The sequence below is a fragment of the Andrena cerasifolii genome, chromosome 2 (genome assembly GCF_050908995.1).
Source record: "Andrena cerasifolii isolate SP2316 chromosome 2, iyAndCera1_principal, whole genome shotgun sequence".
NCBI lineage: Eukaryota > Metazoa > Arthropoda > Insecta > Hymenoptera > Andrenidae > Andrena > Andrena cerasifolii.
Genome location: NC_135119.1, coordinates 23,384,521 through 23,404,670, shown reverse-complemented (window position 1 = coordinate 23,404,670; position 20,150 = coordinate 23,384,521). Strand labels below are relative to the sequence as shown.

At 44.1% G+C, this 20,150-nt stretch overlaps 2 protein-coding genes across 8 annotated transcripts; one reads left to right on the top strand and one right to left on the bottom strand.

Annotated features, from left to right (window-relative positions):
• Nucleotides 1–103: 103 nt before the first annotated feature.
• Nucleotides 104–9,014, top strand: Sos (Son of sevenless). 4 transcript variants are annotated; one of them, XM_076831114.1, is made up of 21 exons: nucleotides 104–369; nucleotides 962–1,121; nucleotides 2,004–2,267; nucleotides 2,353–2,436; nucleotides 2,561–2,641; nucleotides 2,747–2,896; nucleotides 2,971–3,179; nucleotides 3,261–3,444; nucleotides 3,521–3,767; nucleotides 3,862–4,086; nucleotides 4,155–4,518; nucleotides 4,596–4,788; nucleotides 4,872–5,108; nucleotides 5,180–5,335; nucleotides 5,423–5,605; nucleotides 5,683–5,800; nucleotides 5,870–6,159; nucleotides 6,233–6,458; nucleotides 6,619–6,944; nucleotides 7,093–7,345; nucleotides 7,428–9,014. In XM_076831114.1, the coding sequence occupies exons 2-21, from the start codon at nucleotides 1,014–1,016 to the stop codon at nucleotides 7,517–7,519; spliced, it is 3,990 nt and encodes a 1,329-aa protein (XP_076687229.1). In that variant the 5' UTR covers nucleotides 104–369; nucleotides 962–1,013; the 3' UTR covers nucleotides 7,520–9,014. The 4 variants fall into 4 exon arrangements, with proteins under 4 accessions (XP_076687229.1, XP_076687230.1, XP_076687231.1 ...); XM_076831115.1 differs by having other exon boundaries at nucleotides 104–375; XM_076831116.1 differs by having other exon boundaries at nucleotides 104–375; nucleotides 870–1,121.
• On the bottom strand, nucleotides 8,897–19,903 carry LOC143378956 (anoctamin-4). 4 transcript variants are annotated; one of them, XM_076831145.1, is made up of 14 exons: nucleotides 18,473–19,903; nucleotides 17,586–17,913; nucleotides 16,710–16,857; nucleotides 14,040–14,322; nucleotides 13,790–13,944; nucleotides 13,434–13,679; nucleotides 13,171–13,370; nucleotides 12,961–13,098; nucleotides 12,668–12,885; nucleotides 12,263–12,571; nucleotides 11,635–11,944; nucleotides 11,362–11,567; nucleotides 10,735–11,022; nucleotides 8,897–10,511 (listed from the first exon to the last, which is right to left on the bottom strand). In XM_076831145.1, exons 1-14 carry the CDS (start codon nucleotides 18,509–18,511, stop codon nucleotides 10,200–10,202), a joined length of 3,180 nt encoding a protein of 1,059 aa, XP_076687260.1. In that variant the 5' UTR covers nucleotides 18,512–19,903; the 3' UTR covers nucleotides 8,897–10,199. The 4 variants fall into 4 exon arrangements, with proteins under 4 accessions (XP_076687260.1, XP_076687261.1, XP_076687257.1 ...); XM_076831146.1 differs by having other exon boundaries at nucleotides 13,790–13,941; XM_076831142.1 differs by having other exon boundaries at nucleotides 10,197–11,022.
• Between the last annotated feature and the right edge of the window lie 247 nt (nucleotides 19,904–20,150).

The following is a 20,150-nucleotide window of genomic DNA, read 5'->3' as shown; positions in this document are numbered from 1 at the left end:
TCGCGTGCGCCGCGATATATCTCGAACTCGCGAATATCTGGTCGCAGACGGTCGCTATCGCAGTTATCGATCGATGCGAGTCGCGCAATGGTATCCTTTGATAGTAGTGGTGCTTGCGCTAGGTTCTGACAAAAATTCTCGTGCAAAAGGGCGTGTAAAATGCACAAACGGCATAACTCGGGGACTCTCGGGTTGGCCTCGGAGATGCTTCCAAGAATAACAAGTGCTCGAGGCGCGAGGATACCGATGGAATATAACCGTGTGGCTTAGCCGTCCCATTACAACACAGAGATGTCTGCGCCCTGAGAGAAAACGGACTGACGGACAGACAGACGTCTCTGTCAAGTTTTAGTGATTCCCGACGAAATGGTCATTGTAAATACAGTATTATCTCGTTGCGAGCTCGCTTTGGCCTGTGTATTATAAGCTGGTCGACGTTCCCACCATATCTGTTCCACTGCTGCCTTGCCGTGGGCCAGAGCGAGAAGAAACGGGAGCGAGTCAGAGGGGGCCGAAAGCGACCGAGGAACGGCACGGGACAGACGTAGTACGGCGCCCCCGTCTCGGTCTATCTTTCGCGTGGCTGACACTCTGTCCTTCGCGTGCTCGGCCCGCGTGCGAGCACATAGCGAGCAGACGGAGAGTCATTTTCCGTGTAGTCTCGCACGCGGGCCGAGGCACGCGAAGGTGCGCGAAGGACGGAGCGTCGGCCAGGCGAAGGAACGAGCGAGACGGAGGCGTCGTGCCTACGTCCGTCCCGTTCTGTTCCTCGCTCGCTTTCGCTCCCTCTGGCTAGCTCTGGCTGCCTCTCCGTCGCCCGCTCGGCAAGGCAGAAGCGAGAAGCCAGCCACTCAGAAATGTCTCCCCAGCGCGGTATGAGCTCGCCGCCGCGCCGGTCCCGAGCTGCGAGCTCTCAACGGACGAATACTGTATCGGCAACTATCCGGACTGTGTTCTCTAGCTAGTGCGCGTTATTCTATCGGCTGCGTGATACCTCGTACTAGTGGATCGAGATGTTTTCGTCGCCGGCGTCAGTGGTGGGCGAGCCGTCAGGCTACGACTTTCAGAAAGAGGAGAACGCCGCCAAGTGGAAGGGAGTGTTTGTCAACTCTCTACGCAAGGTATCCGAAGACGAGGATAATTCCATCCCGCCGAATCTCCCATTGGTCCCCCCGTGTCACCCAGCACCGAATCCCGTCGATTCGATCCTAGCCCAACGATAATCGTACATTGTCATTGTCGCGCGATACTCCGGCGCGACGATGTCGCATGCCCACTTCTCGCAGACCAGAAAACTCATCCCGTACCTCGGCTCTCGCGGGAGTAAACATTCCGGCAATCCCCGAATTCGTTTAATCAGTCGCGCTGAACTCGGTGATACACAATATGGTGCATTACACTTCGCCAATTAAAGGCAGCGTGTCTGTTGAAAACACAGTATGCTCCTTTGTGACAAACTTGGTTGTTTACTTTTCATTGCGAGCGTTGCGTAGGGAATTTAGTTTGTTATTCTTGAGAAAGCGTTGTTGCTTGGTCCGTCAATTATCGACGATTATATTCTAACGGACACTATGAAACGCTTTAACGATTGGAGCAGTCAAACGCTTTGAAACACTTTCAGGGCGGTATTCTCAGTCGCTACTTATTCTCAAGCAAATGCTTGAGCATTCAGCGTCCTTTACTAGCTACTAGGTTAGCAGAGGATGCCGCATGCTTAAGCATTCGCTTAAGAATAAGTAGCGACTGAGAATACCGCCCTCAGAATCGGTTTGACAGATTCATAGTCCGTTGACATTATGTACACGCAGGGTAGCCTATATTCTTTAGAACAATATGTTTGAGAAAAGTAATTCTTATTTGAAGCATAAATTTCGATCGAATACGAGGTTATTCGCTGCAGAAAAGTCCTGCGGAGCAATAATTCTCACGTAACGCACGATGCTTTTGTAAAACGGAGAATAGAAGCAATTGATTGTTATATATCGAATTCTTTGCTGTTATAGGTATTGGAGCAAGTACATCATAGTCTTAAAGCACGGCAAGATGCCTTGGACTATGTCGAGAGCTTGATCTTAAGGCTGTTGGGCATGCTTTGCGGGCATCCTCCTCCGCATACACCTCAAGACGTAGAAGAAAGAGTAAGGCGCACGTTTCCCACACCCATTGATAGATGGGCACTACGAGACGCGAGGGATGCCTTAGAAAAAGGAAAGAAGAAATCGCCGCTAGTTCTTCCCGTTGACAAAATTCATCAACTGTTACAGAAAGTAATTGGATTAATCTGATTATATTTTATTTGAATTCTATACACTTGCTGGCTTATAGTACGATGCTTTACTTTTCTGTCGACAGGAGGTATTACAGCAGAAAATTGATTTGCAAGTTAGTCTTTTCGTAGTAGGAGTCTTGGAATACATTTCTGCAGATATTCTGAAGGTTGGTAAGAGCTACTTATTGATTAATTTCAGAAGCTTAATTGGCATCGTATTTCACGAACGATTATGCCAAGCTCTTTACGATTACTAATTCCTGAAAATGTTTAAGACTATTTTCTTTTCAGCTAGCTGGAAACTATGTCAAGAACATACGCCATGTAGAGATATCTTGCGAGGATATAAGAGTCGCGATGTGCGCAGACATGGTAATGTATATTTACTTCTTAACTCGCAGATGAAAGCTCGATACGACCTGCACGCTGTTGATTTATTTTAAGGCCTGCTTTGTGTAATTATTAATCTATTAACAGGTATTAATGGACCTGTTCTATCAAGACGATTACGCCGAGGGACCACAAAGTGGTCTAGGCGCGGTTGTGTCTCAAACTTATGAAGAATCTGTCCGGGATCTCATACACGATGAACGTCACTATTTGCGTGATCTCCATATGATCATTAAGGTACGGCGACACGCGAAATCGGTAAAAAATCGGTTAATATAAGAGAGGTAAAATTTGCTTTGTCCCTCGAACAGGTATTTCGGGAAGAGATTGCGAAGTTAGCGCAAGATAGAACTGAACTTGAAACACTTTTCAGTAATATTATGGATATTTATGAAGTTACTGTAACGTTACTTGGTAGTTTAGAAGATATAATGGAAATTACAGAAGAGAAACAAACGCCCACAGTCGGCTCCTGTTTCGAAGAGCTAGCAGAAGCAGCAGAGTTCGATGTTTATATAAAGTATGTTTGAAACAGCTGAATAATCCCGTACTCGTATTATTTTCTCTTCTAAAACAGAATCTATTACAATCACGACATTAGGTATGCAAAAGACATTAATAGTCCAGCTAGTCGAGAAGTTTTAACAAATTTATTGTCGAGGCCTGAAGCTAATTGCGCATTACGAGCAGCGGGGCACGGATTTAAAGAAGCCGTGAAATATTATTTGCCAAAACTTTTACTACAACCAATATGGCATTGTTTTTTGTACTTTGACTATATAAAGGTACGGTTCCAATAGGTTTCTGTGCATGTGCCGGTGGGTGCGGTTAAATCTAATGGCTCTGTGGTATTTTGCTTAGGTATTACAGAAACGTACACCAAATATAGAGGATGGTGAGACTTTGGAGCAAGTACAAGGTCTTCTGAGACCACTGCAGATGGAATTATTACAATCTATGGCGAGTCTTCCAAAAAAGGACACAGGCCTGCGAATGCAGAGCAGGGCAAGGAGGCAAGCAGCATTAGAGAAAACTAGCGAATTACAGAAAACTGTTGATGGGTGGGATCAGAGGGATGTTGGCCAGTGTTGCAACGAATTTATACGCGGTATGGAAACGAGGCGTCGCTTCGTAACACTTGCTTCTTCGCTCAACTTACGTAACATTACATTTTCACGATTCTGCCCCTTTTCATGGTACAGAGGACATGCTGGGGAAAGTGAGTAACGGAAGAAGACTAACGGAACGAAAAGCGCTTCTTTTCGATGGTTTATTAGTTCTTTGTAAACCTAGTGGTGGTAAAAGAGTTAGCGTCACTGTTGCAGCGGTTGGCGTTGTGGGCCACCCGCCTCACCAAGGTGAACTGCGTTTAAAGGAAAGGTTTTTTATTAGAAAAGTTGATATTATTGACAGGGAGGATACCGAGGGTAAGTTCGAAGGGAATTAGAAGCTTGTAATTAAGAGCAGGGATCGGTATAAGTGATTGTTCTTACAGAATTAAAAAACGCCTTTGAAATTGGACCAAGGGACCATCCTAATGTTATTCTTGTTGCCAAATCCGTCGAAGATAAGAACAGTTGGATGGCGGATCTTGTAATGTTGAATACGAAGAGTATGTTAGAAAGAACTTTGGACAGTATCCTTTTGGATGAAGAGCGGAAGCATCCCTTAAGGTTACCCCCACCACACTTGTATAAATTTGCCGAGCAGGATGGCCCTGAAAATATTGTTTTGGAAGCCAGAGAAAACGGAGGTGTTCCATTAATTAAAGGCGCGACTTTGGTTAAATTGGTAGAAAGATTAACTTATCATATATACGCTGATCCAGCTTTTGTACGAACATTCCTTACTACTTATAGGTACGTGGATTTACACATCAGATGTTCGGTTCTCGCGTGAAAGCAGATTTTAATTACATTTTTTTCCCGAATTGCAGGAGTTTTTGCTCACCTCAGGAACTATTGACTTTGCTAATCGACAGATTTGACATACCAGATCCTTCGTTAGTTTATGGCGAAGAGGAGAAACCTTCCGGTTGTAAAACAACCGCGAGGGAAGATTGGAAGAGATATAGGAAGGAATTCTGCCAGCCTGTACAATTCAGAGTTTTAAATGTTTTAAGACACTGGGTTCGTAACATCTCGATACTTTGAATCTGAAATACTTTAACTCTGAACCCTTTTAATATTCATTTAAATCTTACTTGAATTAGGTCGATCACCATTTTTATGATTTTGAACGCGATAGAAATCTGTTGGAAAGGTTACAATTATTTCTAGACACAGTGAGCGGAAAGTCGATGAGAAAGTGGGTGGATTCGGTGATAAAAATTGTACAGAGAAAGTGTGAACCCTCGGAACAGCGACCTATCACGTTTAGCTTCGAACGATCTCCGCCGCCAATTGAATGGCACCTAAAAGTTCCGGAAGAAGAATGGGGAATATTAACGGTACGATTTACGGATGCAAATCATCGCGGGGATCGATAACAATAAAATAAAGGATTTTCTCGAAATTCCAGTTACATCCAATTGAATTAGCAAGGCAGTTAACTCTCCTAGAATTCGAATTGTACAGAACTGTGAAGCCTTCAGAATTGGTAGGGTCAGTATGGACAAAGAAAGATAAAGAAAAGACATCTCCCAATTTACTGAAAATGATAAAGCACACGACGAACGTAAGTTGCGTTTTGAGAATCAGCTAACCGTACTTGTGTACAATATACTTTGGGAAATTAAATAGTTATCGCTGCTTTATTGTACAGTTCACTCGGTGGCTTGAGAAAACTATAGTGGAAGCTGAAAATCTGGAGGAGCGAATAGCGATTGTGTCGCGAGCAATCGAAATTATGATGGTGCTTCAAGATCTTAATAATTTTAACGGCGTCCTAGCGATTGTTAGTGCTATGGGATCTGCATCTGTATTTAGGTTAAAATTCACTTTCCAAGTACGTTCTGTTAATATTAATTCGTAGAACGCTTTCAAGCGTAACCAACTCGATCACGAATTTTCGTTTATTTGCAGCAAATACCGGCACGATTGGAAAAAGCCCTGGAGGAGGCGCGAGATCTGAATAACGATCACTTTCGAAAATATCAAGAAAAATTACGATCCATAAATCCACCTTGCGTACCGTTCTTTGGTAAATAATAGAGAAAGCAGTATTATCTGACGGCTCGAATAAATTTCCAACGATCGTTTGTTTCTCCAGGCATGTACCTGACCAACATTTTACACATTGAGGAAGGGAACCCAGATTATCTGCCGGGGAGTCCGGAGCTGATAAATTTCAGCAAACGGCGGAAAGTGGCGGAAATAACCGGTGAAATTCAGCAGTACCAAAACCAGCCGTATTGTCTTTCTGTGGAGACTAGGATAAGACATTTCATTGAGAACTTGTCGCCCTTCGATCCCAACATGAAAGATGCGGACATAAGCAATTATTTGTACAATAAAAGCTTGGAGGTAGAGCCGAGGGGATGTAGGCAACCACCCAGAGTCGTAAGTCTTCCTCGTATCATCACGAGCCGCGTAAACGTGATAACGTTGTTTACCCCGTGTATCAACTTTGCAGCCTCGCAAATGGCCCGACTTGAACTTAAAATCGCCTGGCATTAAAGCTAGAAGTTTAAGCGGGAAGTTACCAGCTCCGTTGCAAGCCGTCGCCTCCAGCGTAAGGCTGCACGATCCTCCGCCGGAAGCTCCGCCGCCAGAACTACCAGAGACTCCACCGCACACGTCGCACATCACAGTTTCTCACATAGGGGACCACAGTGTCTTTGCACCTGTTTTATTGGGAGGTTAGTGCGAAGCTAGCGCGAAGTTAGTGCCTTGGGTCTAGTACATGATTGTAGGCTGCTTCTTCTACACTTATTTTCAATGGACCGGAGAAAGAACAGGTTTCATTCCGTTGCGCAAAGTGCTTGCATAGGTAGCAGACGTACTTTACTGTTAATACAGGCACAGGTCCACCTCCAGGTTCGCCAGGTCCTCTTAGCTTGTCGGGGCTCTCGATCAGCTCGCCCGGTAGCAGCCCGCAATTGGGATCCCCTGGCCACTTGCCTGTCCCCCATCATCAGCCGCAGAACAGTCACTTCGGCTTCAATTCCGGTACGATAGGTATAATGGGAGCTCTGACTAATCTGTCGTCGTCCGGTGGCAGCCCTGGCGCAGCGATGCCGCCCCCGCCGTCACCGAGTCACGTACCTCTCAATCAACCTCCGCCACCTTTGCCACCCAGATCTCATAGGAAACGAGAGAGTTCCATAAGCGAGTCGCCGCAACAAGTAAGTTACAAGGGAATTGAATTCTACAGTAGGTTCGTGGCTAGATTGTTAGATAGGGCATAGCATGGATGTACCAATGGAATGCGGATATATGTAGCTTAAATGTCGTGCTGCTTGTGAAGTACTATTTCTGTAACTGGATGCACAGGCGAGACAAGCTCCAAACGCGCCAATACTTCCTCCAAGGGACGGCACGTCTCCTCCTCCGTTACCACCGCGAAGAGACCTGCCGCCAGTAATTCTACCGCCTCGACTTCTTACACTGAACCCAAGTAGTTCAGCACTGCTCGCAAGGCGGAATTCCACGCTGGAGAACACATGTTCGACCACCGTACACTTACGAAGGCACACGTCTCTCAACGGGCCCAGCCCTACCAAACTTCCACCTACGCAACCTAATGGTAAAAAACTGTATAACGGAATTAGATGGAAATGTGCAGTGTTACGTTATATCCACTATTCCCATTGTATATCGAATTTCAGGATCGGTAACTCCAAGACTACCGCCAAAACCATTGCCGGGACGTCCACCAACTACCATGTTTAATTTCAATGCTCCTCCTGGACCTAGTTAAGTGTTACATCTTCCTACCTCTTACCTAAATTAAAACGCATCTTTTTGGAAATCGAGATTTAGTCCACTCAGGAGGATTAATCGGCTGGCAATGTAAATTCACACCGCTACGTTACTCGTTCGCGAGGAGAGAGCGCTGCCTCTCTTCTTCGCGAATGGAACTTATCTACGGCTTCGCGTTAATGTATTTACTGCTGCACCTTAGCCGACACTCAAGGCACACGATCGGTAAACACGTTAATGCGGGCCTTTCGTTTAACGTGAAACATTTTCGACACACGGCCCACGTGTGATGAGATGCTGTCACATTCCTCTTTACAATTAGTCCTTTTAATACTTGGTGACGCTATCTTTTATTGAAAGTTTATTTTTCGAGAGGATATAGAATGTTTTAATGCATATAGTATATTTTTAGAGATTTTTTTATCGATAACGAAGATGAGGCGGATGTATAATCGGTAGATGTAAGGCCTTGTATCCCACGCGATTGAGTAACTCTGTTGAAACTACATTTATCCCGAGGGAAGAAAATATCCAAAGATAGAGAAACGTGTACAGAATGTTTAAAGAAATGTCTGCGAAATATTTTTGTAAATCGACAGTACGAACGAGGGGCTGTCGAAAATTTTGCATATTCGAGGTCTCCTGTGTCTGCATAATGCACAATAGCTTTAATACGTTTGCAAGTAAAATAGAACGGCGCGGCGAACGTTGCAGTGACGCGATCGCGGCGAGTTTGCGCTGGAAAGCAATTTTGCCTGGTAAATTTTACAACTAACGAAAGGTGATACTGTAATAACACTTTCCATTACAAGATTCTATGAAATTATTAACATAACTTTAGTACCGAAGCAATAATATTACTTACAAGAGTGTGTCTTTTTTACGATAGGGCAGGCTGTTGTAAATTATTTTACTTCTAGATAAACTTAGGGGAAAGTACTGGAACGCACACAATGTTCTTTCTCGTTTTCTAAGTGGCGTACGATGGAAATTACTATTCTTATGATTTGTCTCCTAGTGAAAATGACAGTTCATATTTCGAAGTGACATAGACTGCTTTTATATTAGGATAACGATCGCTTTCGCAGATTGGGAATGTAGGATACATTTCATCGCAGCTGTTCGCCGAGTTGCGTTATAAATGTTTACGTGGCCGTCGGGTCCGCGGGAATCTGACTGAATGGGCTATATATCGATTCCAGTCGTCTGAACGGTCTCCTTTTTCTTTAAAATCCCTGTCTATCCCTCAACACAACTGTGATACACTTTTAGATTTTAAAAGGAAGCAGAAGATGCAAGAAAGTGCAGTATGGAATGAATCATAGGCCAATATACATATAGAATTATACATATAAATTGATCAATAGCAAAGAAGTAAATATGTACATGTATATTATTATAAATATATTCTATAGTAATTATTGTAATAATGTCGAGCGTAAGACGGAAATGAAATATTGAAATTATGTACAATAAAGAGTATATTGTGTAGATTTTGGGAAAATTCCTTACAGTTCCCATTCGTCCTACTTAACTTCGTGATTATGGAGAACATCTAGAAATCTAAACGACGACCGCTACCTTTTAACAAGATTCAGACAACTGGTAAGACATAAAAAGATAATTCAATGCCTATCAAGTTATACTTACATGTATATGTACACAGTTTTTATTTAAATGCAAGGCACAACCTTTTTCACATTTTGATTAACATTAACCAGCTATGAGATCCGGAAATTAGGAACAGATACTGCTTACTTCCCAATCGACGCTATTCGTACTTACAGTAATATTTCATTCTAAAGCTACTTCCATAAAATGTCAGTGTAGAAAATAAATTACAGGATTTAAGCATTATAAAAGAAGATTACTGTAAGTTAATACTGATAACGTTTGTGTCATGAATCACACGCACATTATTGATCTTTTATAAATACTCTTCCTACTTCATCAAGCACAGACTCATATGGCGGATTTAAGGAAAAAGGCCCAGGTGGCAAACATTTCGAGGGACCCATTTTGTGTGTGTGTATGGGGTGGGGGATGAAGAGGTAGGTTACTGAAAACGGGCTAAGTATAGTAGTACAGAAAAAAAGTATAGTGTTTGGGTAAAATCATTTTTTTTTTTGAAAATGGGACCCTGGGGGCTTTCTGGGCATTAAACCCGCCACTGCATAGGTTATCAATTACTTGAATAAGTTTTGAAATACATATTTTGGCATTTATCACCTCATTACTAATACTATTCATTTCATTTGCTTCCCTTTCAGATACACATTACGTAAGTACACACGTGTTTAAAATATCACAATCGCCGTATCGTTCGTGTTTAAAATTTGTACTCGGTACTTCAATGCTTACGTTGTGTACAGTATAACTACTCGTAGGCCCTACGATAAGTGAAAAACGTCCTCCTTACTGCAGTACACCCTTCGAGCATCGGGCGACCGAATTTCGAACTTAATTTTCTCGAGAACGAAGCGAGCCACGGAAAGAGTTTGATCTATATTTTCCCCTTATCTTTTCACATAGCATCCACCGTCCTCCGTTTGTACCGTCGGTTACGAGGCATCCTGTACAATAAGTCACCTAAGAAGTCTTGTCGTGAATGAATAAAGCACTTCGAAGAGAAATGTTATTAAGCATATACACTTCACGGGAGAGGATCACATAAGGAATTATGTGACCTCCCACACAGTTGAACCATCACTGTTTCTATTGGTCCTGGCGCCGAGGTCGACGTGGGCATCCAATCCGTCGCTGAGTTTGCTAAAACGTCTCCCCCAGCTACCTCTACCGCCGCCTCCGGGCCTACCGATGCTCCCTGCTTCCCTGAGCATCGACAGGATATCGTCTTCGTCCTCCTTCTTCTTCAAGCCCTTCTCGTATTTGGCTTCCTGTGCGAGCAGCCGCTCGCGTTGCTGTTGCGTCGCCAGGGACAGAGGCACCGCTGGTATCACGTAACTCATTATGCCAGTCAGAGCGAAAACCTGATTCGAAATTAGGGGTGTTACTATTGCCTGGAATTTCATTAAACAGCTTTCTTTTGGCAGCGTGATTATTTTTCTGTGCAGGCGGGGAAAAACAGTGGCGTTCAAAATAACAGTGGAGTAAGATTGTCGTTGAGAGACGGCACTCGTATTGAATTTTTGAATGAAGTGAAATCAAAGGAAAGGGGAACTTGCTTCGAAGCTTCAACTGCCTGAGACTCACGATGTGCTCGAAAACGACAACGAATGCTAAACGCGCCGCGAAGACGTGCCAATACTGCGGGCTGAGTCCGTATGGGTCTGTGTGCTCCGGCCCGTTTCTGTAGCCTCTATACTGGCAGGTTTCCGGGTGCTTGTCGTCCGTGTCGCTCTTCATGTCTTCCCTGTAATCCGACGTGTTGAACTCCGACAGAGAGCTGTCGATGTAACCGACCAGGTCGTTGGTCGGAGAGTAAACGATAGCGTAAACGCTCCGTGGTATAAAGTCCGAGGTGTAAGCGATAACGAATGCCTGTAACCAATCATTCTTTCATTCCGCGATTCTGACACGGTAAATTGAAATTCTTGCAAGTAATATTCAGAGGCCGATTTAACAGAGCAGCTGATGAGCAGTTGCCGCCTGGGCCCCTGCTCAGAAGGCCCCCTAGGGCCCCATCTCCAAAAAAAAATTATGATTAGGTATAGGTATCCAAACACTACATATTTTTTCGCACTACTACACTTGGCCCGTTTTTAGTAAACTATCTTTTCATTTTCCCGAAGAAATGGGCCCCTCAGAATGTTTGCCACCTGGGCCTTTTTTCTTAAATCCGCCACTGAATATTCATATTGTATTATCATCGCTACGTACGTTTGACACTACTGCAACGTAAGTCACTCCCTTGAGTATGCCGTACCAAGCCCCTATATCCTCCACCCTCTCTGCCAACGGCCTCCTCGCCTCCTTCACCATTTTATAAGCGTCCAATCGTATCTCCGCGATGTTGTTCAACAGCGCGAACAACGGTGCCAATGGGAACGCCGCTACGAACAGCGTGACGAATCCGTATTGTAATACTGCAGGCAGAGAGGCAGCGGTTGAGCAATTTATCTTTCGAATGTCCAGAGAATTGAACGCACTTACTCATTTCTAAATACTCGTCGAACAGAGCGAGCCTGCCAGGATCCTGCAACTGGTAATCCCTTTCCCAGCAGGTGTACGGTCTGTCGTGGTCCTTCGTGGCGGCTACGTGGTTCCTTTTCCGCCACCAGTTCCACATCTTCGGCGACAGTATCTCTACGAAATTGTTGAAGCACTGTTTGCCTACCATTATTATAGCCAGCTGTATGCACACTTCTGAGAGGCAACCGGCTGGGTCGCACACGTCCGTCTTTATGCGAAAGAACGCGGAGGACCTTGCGTCCGCGTCTCCAGGATGGACGAAGAATCTCCCCTGTAAATAACCGTGGCTCTTCAGCAACTGCGATCTATTTCGCTTGGTAATTTCGTAGAGCTTTGCGGGAGCGAATTTGTGCATAGGCATATTTTGGGGAGTGGCAAATTTTAGGCGAAAGAAATTGGGAAAGATTTAAAGACGGAGGCTTGAGACACCTTTAAAAACAGTACACTTCTTTTTCATATAACGAGGTAGCAATATCTCTTACGTGAGCTGCTATATTGAATTAATTTTGACGTTATCTCGACTCTTTTAAATTAAAATAGTTGATGATATTTCGCGGAAAGGGCGGCAGACGCTTGTTAGCCTACGAACCTTGAAGAAGGCAATGTAGATCAGGGACGAATAGAAATTGACGAACTCAAAGAGAAATATTTTGAAGGTGAAGCTGGACTCGTACTCGGTCTGAGTCCTCGGATTCTCCATGTTGACCATCCATCGTGCTAGGCGATGGTACACACGCGTGAGGATCATGATGATCACCAAGTTGACGAGGGCGGCGGTCATCGAGGTGAATATCTTCGCGTGATTCTTCAGGAACGGACCACCGCCACGGTAAAACACGGCTACCAGGGATATACGATAAATAATGGTTCCCAGTACAGCGCCCAAGACAACGCATATCTATGGGGATCAATTAGATGAACATAGTTTGCTGGACTACGCACACTCGGGGGCCTGTCATATGCTACTCCATTCTGCTGAGGATTGTTCAGTTACCATGAAAAATACTATAGAGCCCGTGGCGCAGTAACGCAACGCTTTCGACCACGACGGTAAGTAAGGCTCCCTTTCCCTGGTCACAGGGTTCACTCGGAACGTTTTCACCGTAGTCTCGAACTCGGGCCTGGGCTCCTCGTCGCTCTCAACGTTTTGCAGGTCCCACTCCCAGATGATCACTGCCTGGCGTCGTTTCCACAGCTCGAGAAATGTTGTGGCTGCGTGGAACATTAGCAGGGAATATAAAACGTCTGCCACGCTAAGGACGAAGGAATACGTTTGGCATACTGTACCCCAGAACGACATGAAGATGGCGAAGAACACAGTGGCAGGATTATCGAACAAGTAAGTGAGCTTGGAGAAGATGCAGGAATCGCCAAGCTTCTGGTAGGCACACGCTTCGTCGCAGAGGGGGCACAGCGTGATATTTCCTAAAGGAATTTAGACTGTTGAATCGGACAAAGCGGAATTCTAGGAGAAAAAGGTGCCGAGAGGAAAGTTACCCGCTACGTTAGAATCGCATATTTCTTTGCTGGGTATATTGTCGCTCCCTTCCATGCTTCCTACGCCGTACATGAAGCACAGCAGCCCGACTATCGCTGGCGCGTACAAGCACGTTGTGTAAAACCCCAGCCACGCGAAGTAAAGCGCCACTTTCTCGCCGAAGTATCGCCTGATCAACCAGAGCGGTTGCTTTTTGAACCTGGAAGCACAGAGCTATGTTCCCGCTTCCTAAGTAGCGTAATTGTATTGTCCGCGGGATTACCATTGAGAAGGTCTGGCCCATATTAGGTACAATAGATGCCTATCGAGGATTTCATCGTTGAGCCCTGGTTTATTGTAAGGACCCTCGTGCAGGGAAAGGCAATCGAGATAAGTGCCGTCCGCCAGAAGTCTGCGGATGCCAGCTTTCTCGTGGGTTTCGTCGTACCGTGCTCTCAGTAATATTTGCATGACTATCAGTGATCTTTGAGCAGGCGTGTAAGCTGTGTCCCTATCTTTCACCACGAATCTGCGCAGGGAAGGATAATGATTGAAAAGGAACCTCCAAGTTGGGTGCAGCATTCCTCTGAAGTTATTAGAAGGACTCTGTATCTGTCTCTGTATAATAAGCGCCAGTACCTTTCTTCGCGATCCCCAGAATCGATGCTGTCGTAGAAGCTAGGCTCCTCTGGATACTTCTTTGTGTCCCAGGTGTGTAACTTTTTTATCCACCTTATCCAAGTCTTCCACTTTTCCCAGAGCCGCGGTCTCTCCTTCGCATCTTCGTTATCCTGCTAATGAAGAGAGAAATAGTATCGATCCTTCGTACAATCCTGGCGTCCAACTTCCACGCGAATTTTTTCTTTTATCAACTTAGGGACAAGCCTACCCAAGCCTTTACAGAGATGGTGATGAACCTCTTGGTGGGTAGCTTAAGGTTCATCACTTCCGCGTACTGGATCTTCACTTTCCACGGTATGTGCAACTTCAGGAAGTACGTTTTCCCATCGAAGGAGCTCTCCTTAGACTCCAGCTCCAACTGCAACCCTTCCTTCAACAGGTTCTGCTGGAACACGCGCCTCTGCTCCTTCCGTCGCGCTTCTATTTCAGTCATCACCCCGTTGTTGTCCTCCTGGTACACCAACACCATGTCGATTCGCCTGCGACCATCCCTGTAAACGGTCAGGATAAAGATCTACAGCCCGTTAATAACGCACGGCAGGCACAATTACAAGCCGATCGATCGCGTTGCGTACGAGGGGGTTCGTGCACGGTATCTGTAGAGAGACACGGGGGAGGAAACGATACCGTGACCAGAACGAGGAGCTAAAATTAAAGGCAATGACGTGGGCTTATTAAAAGATAATATTGCAATTGCCCAATTCGCCCGCGGTGCCTTTACGATACAACTCCACCGGCCGATTAATTATGTAAACGTCCTTTTTACGCGTGTTCAGGGCTTTTCCAACATTGCCGGCAATTACCGGCCTAAAAATAAGGCTGGCCTTTGCGAACGGTCATTTCATTGCCTTTCCTTTTCTTGTACAGGGATGATCTATACGTGACCGTGAAACAAGTACGAAGTTACACATTGCATTGGAGAGGTAGACAATCCAATGAGTCCGTTGAGGTCTCGTTTTAATTCCTGAATCATTCAGCAGCAACTTCACGAAATTAAGGAACTTAGGAACTTCTGCAAATGAAAGATGACGTTGGGGTGTACAGGGGGAGTGTTAGTCCAATTAGGGTTGCCACCTTTTTTATGGGAAATTTAGCACTTTACGGCTAAATGGGATAAAGAATATAGTACATTGTGAAATATTATAGTATGTACCTAGTTTTCAGAGGAAAGTAGTATGTACACAATAAAAATAAAACACGTTATGTGCACTTTGCATTATTAAGTAATTTACTGTCTTTAACAAATATGTCGAAGGTTTGATTGCACTGAAAGTCCAAATTAACATAGGTATACGAGGGGTTCATTTTTTTATGAGAAATGTACTGGCTCAGTTTCTCTCTTCCCGCCACTTCATATTAATGAACATAATGGCAGAAAAATCCTCTCTGTTAAGGTTTAAATTCGGAAATTGAAGTTTTGGTGGCGCCATAGAATAAAGAAATAAGTAAAAATTGTAAAATTTTATCAATGTATCAGAAACGGGCGCACTCTAATGGGGAGGGGCAAGGGTTCCTGACACCCCACAAAGAAAAAGGAAAGGGGAAGTTAATCGCGACTGAAGAAAATCAAGAGCTTTGTAAAATGAAAAAAATCGATTATATTCTTTAAATAAATTTTCTACTCATCTAATGAATTTTATTTAATTTGCATTAAAAATATTTTTAGCCGCTCAACTCGACTCCGCCAAGATTAAATAAAAAAATTAAAACCGACTTCAAGAAAATAAAAATGCACTAAAAAGTAAAAAATAATTTTTCCCCTTATTTAATTTACGACTCTCATATTTTGTAAGTTGGCACCAGATGTTCACACTGCAAATGATGTGACGCCGACTTAAAAAATATGAGAGTCGTAGATTAAATAAGGGGAAAAATTATTTTTGACGTTTTAGTGCATTTTTATTTTTTGGAAGTCGGTTTTAATTTTAAATTTTTTTTTTTATTTAATCTTTTAAAAAATATGAGTTTAATCTTTTAAAAAATATGAGAGTTTAATCTTTTAAAAAATATGAGAGTTTAATCTTTTAAAAAATATGAGAGTCGTAGATTAAACAAGGGGAAAAATTATTTTTTACGTTTTAGTGCATTTTTATTTTTTGGAAGTCGGTTTTAATTTTTAAAATTTTTTTTTATTTAATCTTTTAAAAAATATGAGTTTAATCTTTTAAAAAATATGAGAGTTTAATCTTTTAAAAAATATGAGAGTTTAATCTTTTAAAAAATATGAGAGTCGTAGATTAAACAAGGGGAAAAATTATTTTTTACGTTTTAGTGCATTTTTATTTTTTGGAAGTCGGTTTTAATTTTTAAAATTTTTTTTTATTTAATCTTTTAAAAAATATGAGTTTAATCTTTTAAAAAATATGAGAGTTTAATCTTTTAAAAAATATGAGAGTTTAATCTTTTAAAAAATATGAGAGTCGTAGATTAAACAAGGGGAAAAATAATTTTTTACGTCTTACTGCATTTTTATTTTTTTGAAGTCGGTTTTAATTTTTTTTAATTGTTTTACTTTTGACTTTTTATTTTTATATATATTGACACAACATGCTGAGGAGATATGCGCGTACGTACATAAAATAATAATAATTAAGTGACAATAGTCTTTATTATTAACCAGAACTGGCAGAATATTGGGCCAATATTGATGCAGTGCAGAACGGAACCACCGGAGCATCGCCCTCTTTCAAATAAAAAAAAAGATCATCAAAATCGGTCCATATGCTGAGGAGTTATGCGGTGACAAACATAAAAAAAATACATACGAGCTGAATTTAACCTCCTCCTTTTTGAAGTCGGTTAAAAAAGAAAACCTAGTGCTTCAACTTTCGGCAATATTCGCGAATTATAATACCTTATAAATAGATTCATCACGCACCGAAAGTAGAGCGTTTCAGGATCCACTTCCACGTCCGACGACGAGTCCTTCCGCAGCAACGCGTCCCTCGGCACATCGTCCGGGAATATTGGAGTCTCTAACAAGGGCGGCGTTTCTTCCGGAGTAGTTGGTACTGTGAGCTTAGGGCCTGCGAAAGGGTCGCAATTGCATTGAGTTAAAAGACCAAGCCAGCTTTTAATAGCGGAGTCGTTTTTCATTCGCACGCGAATACATAGTTGAGCACCTGTTGCGTGAAAATTTCTCGCGGCCTTAAATCTACAGAGTGGATTGGCGGCGCGATAGCATTGCGCCGCTTATTTGGTGTTTGAAGACTGCGCGTCGAAGGTAACATACAGAAAGTACAGATTGACAGACATACACGGGGTAAGGGTGCCATTACTGGTACAAGGAAATGCTCACGTTCTGTCAGCGAAAAAAAAAAAGAAAGGATAATAATACATTACACGTGTTTCTTTGCCAATGGTCCGGCGAACGCGGGGTCTTTATAACCACGGTGAAGTGCATTAATTATTAAAGCCCACGTTTCGTGACATAGTGACATTCGTATGCATATTGATCGTAGTTTATTGACTTAGACCTACTTCCACTATTATTACTAGGCTAACGTTGTCAGGAATACCTGCCTCTATGTGTGCTTATTGCACGAGTGCCTATTTAAGTAATATACATCCTCTGTGTGCTCTTCAATCTATTCCCTAAGTGATTAAAACGCACAAGGCCAATTGAATTATTTAGTCCTCGAAAATGAGAGTGGAGTGCATGGAGAAAACATCGCAGGTAGAGGATATATCACCTCCTCGCGTGTTTCGCCTGAAACGCGAAAGCACGTTCAGGAATGGTGTACCTGAAACTCACCGAAAGCGTCTCGAGCAGTCAGATTCGTTCCGGATGGATAAACGCTGCTTCTAGACAGCTGTTTAATGATCTTCGGTGATCCAGGCTGAATACCGTTTCTATCCATCTCGTACACCATCTCCCTGCCGTACCCGTCTACCTGCGTGCTCTTGTTCACGCTCGACGAACTCGTCGCCGTCGAAGAATTCGTCTTTTCGGGCGTCGAGTACGCTGGAGACAAATTCGACGAGGCATTCTCTGTCTTTACATTCGACTGGGACCCATTTGGACTGAGTTCGACGGGATTCGTATTGTTAGTGGGCACGCTCCACCGTCTGCTATAATTATTCTAAAAAGAAAGACAGATGAACGATGGTTACAATACGATAGCGCGCAGTCGTGAAAAAAAAGTTACTCGCGTTCGCGATTATTTTAACGTAATGCAAGTTGAAAATCGATAGAGCGATATTTAGCTGCAGAAATATGTTTGACGCAAAAGGCCTCGTAAGCCCTGGATAATTCAGTAACGTGCGCTCCTTTTTTTTTTGTACCGCGGCGTATAATTAAACGACCGATCTAGATGTAACGTGGCCTGTTTAGATTTATTACTCGGATAATGGCCGTATCGACGCGATCCATCAATCGGATACAACTAAAACGACCGCTTAAATATTCACCGTTTCCCTCGTCACGGTGTCTTTTTATAAACGCGATGATATTTAAATCAGTTTACAAACATAATGCACGCCGCGGTCTCATTTCTTCGCGCGAAGATCGTAGAACCTATATATACCCCGCGACAAAGAAGTTACTGAAAATTTCTATCAATCGTACACGTATGTCATAACTCGAGCTATTCGGTGCAAAAAAAAAATGGAATTCGGGTGTGTGTATTTTAAATATCATACCTGTGTATCATCTTCCATCCGAAGTTCACTGCTATCCATCGTGATCAACGGAAATTAACGGACAGCGTCGGCAACAAATGTCTGTCCGCATCGACAGCTAAGGAAAAGGCAAACTCCGCGACGATCCTGTTGGATCCTGTCATTCTGATAGCCGAGACGACACTAAAATACCGCGTCTCCTTCCAACAAGAACACAGTGCAGCTGTTTTCGCAGCAGGGCTTTACACGGAACACTATAATCATCCTTAAATTATCGACACCGACGATCGGTAATTTCTGACAATCCTCTTGATCCCGGTGACAGATATCGTGATTAGAACGGCACGCGGCTGCGAGAGGCGCCACGATGTTGCACTCGCGGGATCACATCGCGTTTGAGGGAACTCAGCACACAGCACATTCCGTTAAGAAGATGCACGGGACTTTGTCTTCGAGTTGTTCAGCGATATCGCGTTTCGCAAGGAGAAAAATTCGATTCCTCCTCGATCGACGTCCGCGGGCGTAAAGCCTCTCGGTTAATCTGCTCTGATCGGTGGTCGCTGAATGAACGAGGATCGATCACTCGTTCCAGGCTGCGGCCTCGGCTCGGTTGGATTCTTTCTTAATTATGAATGGAACACTGGTCGTCCGCTCTATAGTTATCGCCTTCCGCGACCCGGGCAGGCCCGCGCGCCCTTGGCCGCCGAGGAAACGTGCTGACATTCCGGTCGAGTCCTCGCTGTCGGATCCGACGAAAATCTATAGATCCCCCGCACGAAACTAAAGCGTCTTCGACTGCCAAGTACGACCTCCGCGGCTCGGCGTCTAGAAGCCTCGTCGCATGCATTGGTCCTCGACCGCTGCCCCTTCGTCGCCGCTTCCTCTCTTCGTTTATAATTATTCCCTTCGCTGCTATAGCCGGTCCTATTATACATTCGTAGTAGGTAATTATACTTGGCCCTTATTTATGGCCCATACTTGCACTATCGAGTGTCGTCACTGCTTCGTTGATCTACAGCGACATGCTAAGTTGTCCAAGAAGCTGATGTGCAAGTGTGTACGTGCACTGGCGTTGCGAAATATATGTAGGTGTACACTTGCTCGTGCGGATCTCTGAACCGACGAGACATGCCTAGATCGCGCTTCAGTGTCACGCGGGAGGCAGACGACAGCGTTCGATCTTCCGAGGTGTTTTAAGATCGGTCCCACGTGTCGCTCGTTTCTTAATTAGCATTCTCAACAAGTGCCGTTTTCTTTCGCGAGAGGACAGGCTATGTTGGAGGAAGTTCACTCTACCCAGCAACGTTACCGGGAGACCCAAATGCCAGCAGAAGTCCTTTCCGTTTTGGCGTAGTGGAACGATCGATGTTTATCGCTTCCCTCGAAATTCCACGGAGTATCCGCAACTGTCAAACGATGTTCGTGCCCGTCAGGTGACGCCGGCCGCTTCCGCCGCAAAACTGTGACACGTACTGACCTCCTCGTGTCAGGATGAGACTTATACATTGCACGTACGGCCATGCGTGTGTTATTTACGAATGGCGACTATATACGTGCCTCGGCACGGATAGGCACACATGTACTTGCGAGTATGGCCCGTGCCTCGGTATTCTTCTATACTCGCGGCTGGACGTGCGCTCTACACGCAAACGTATACTGTACATGCGATTCCGCTCGTGCGCCTACGGATGGTCACGAA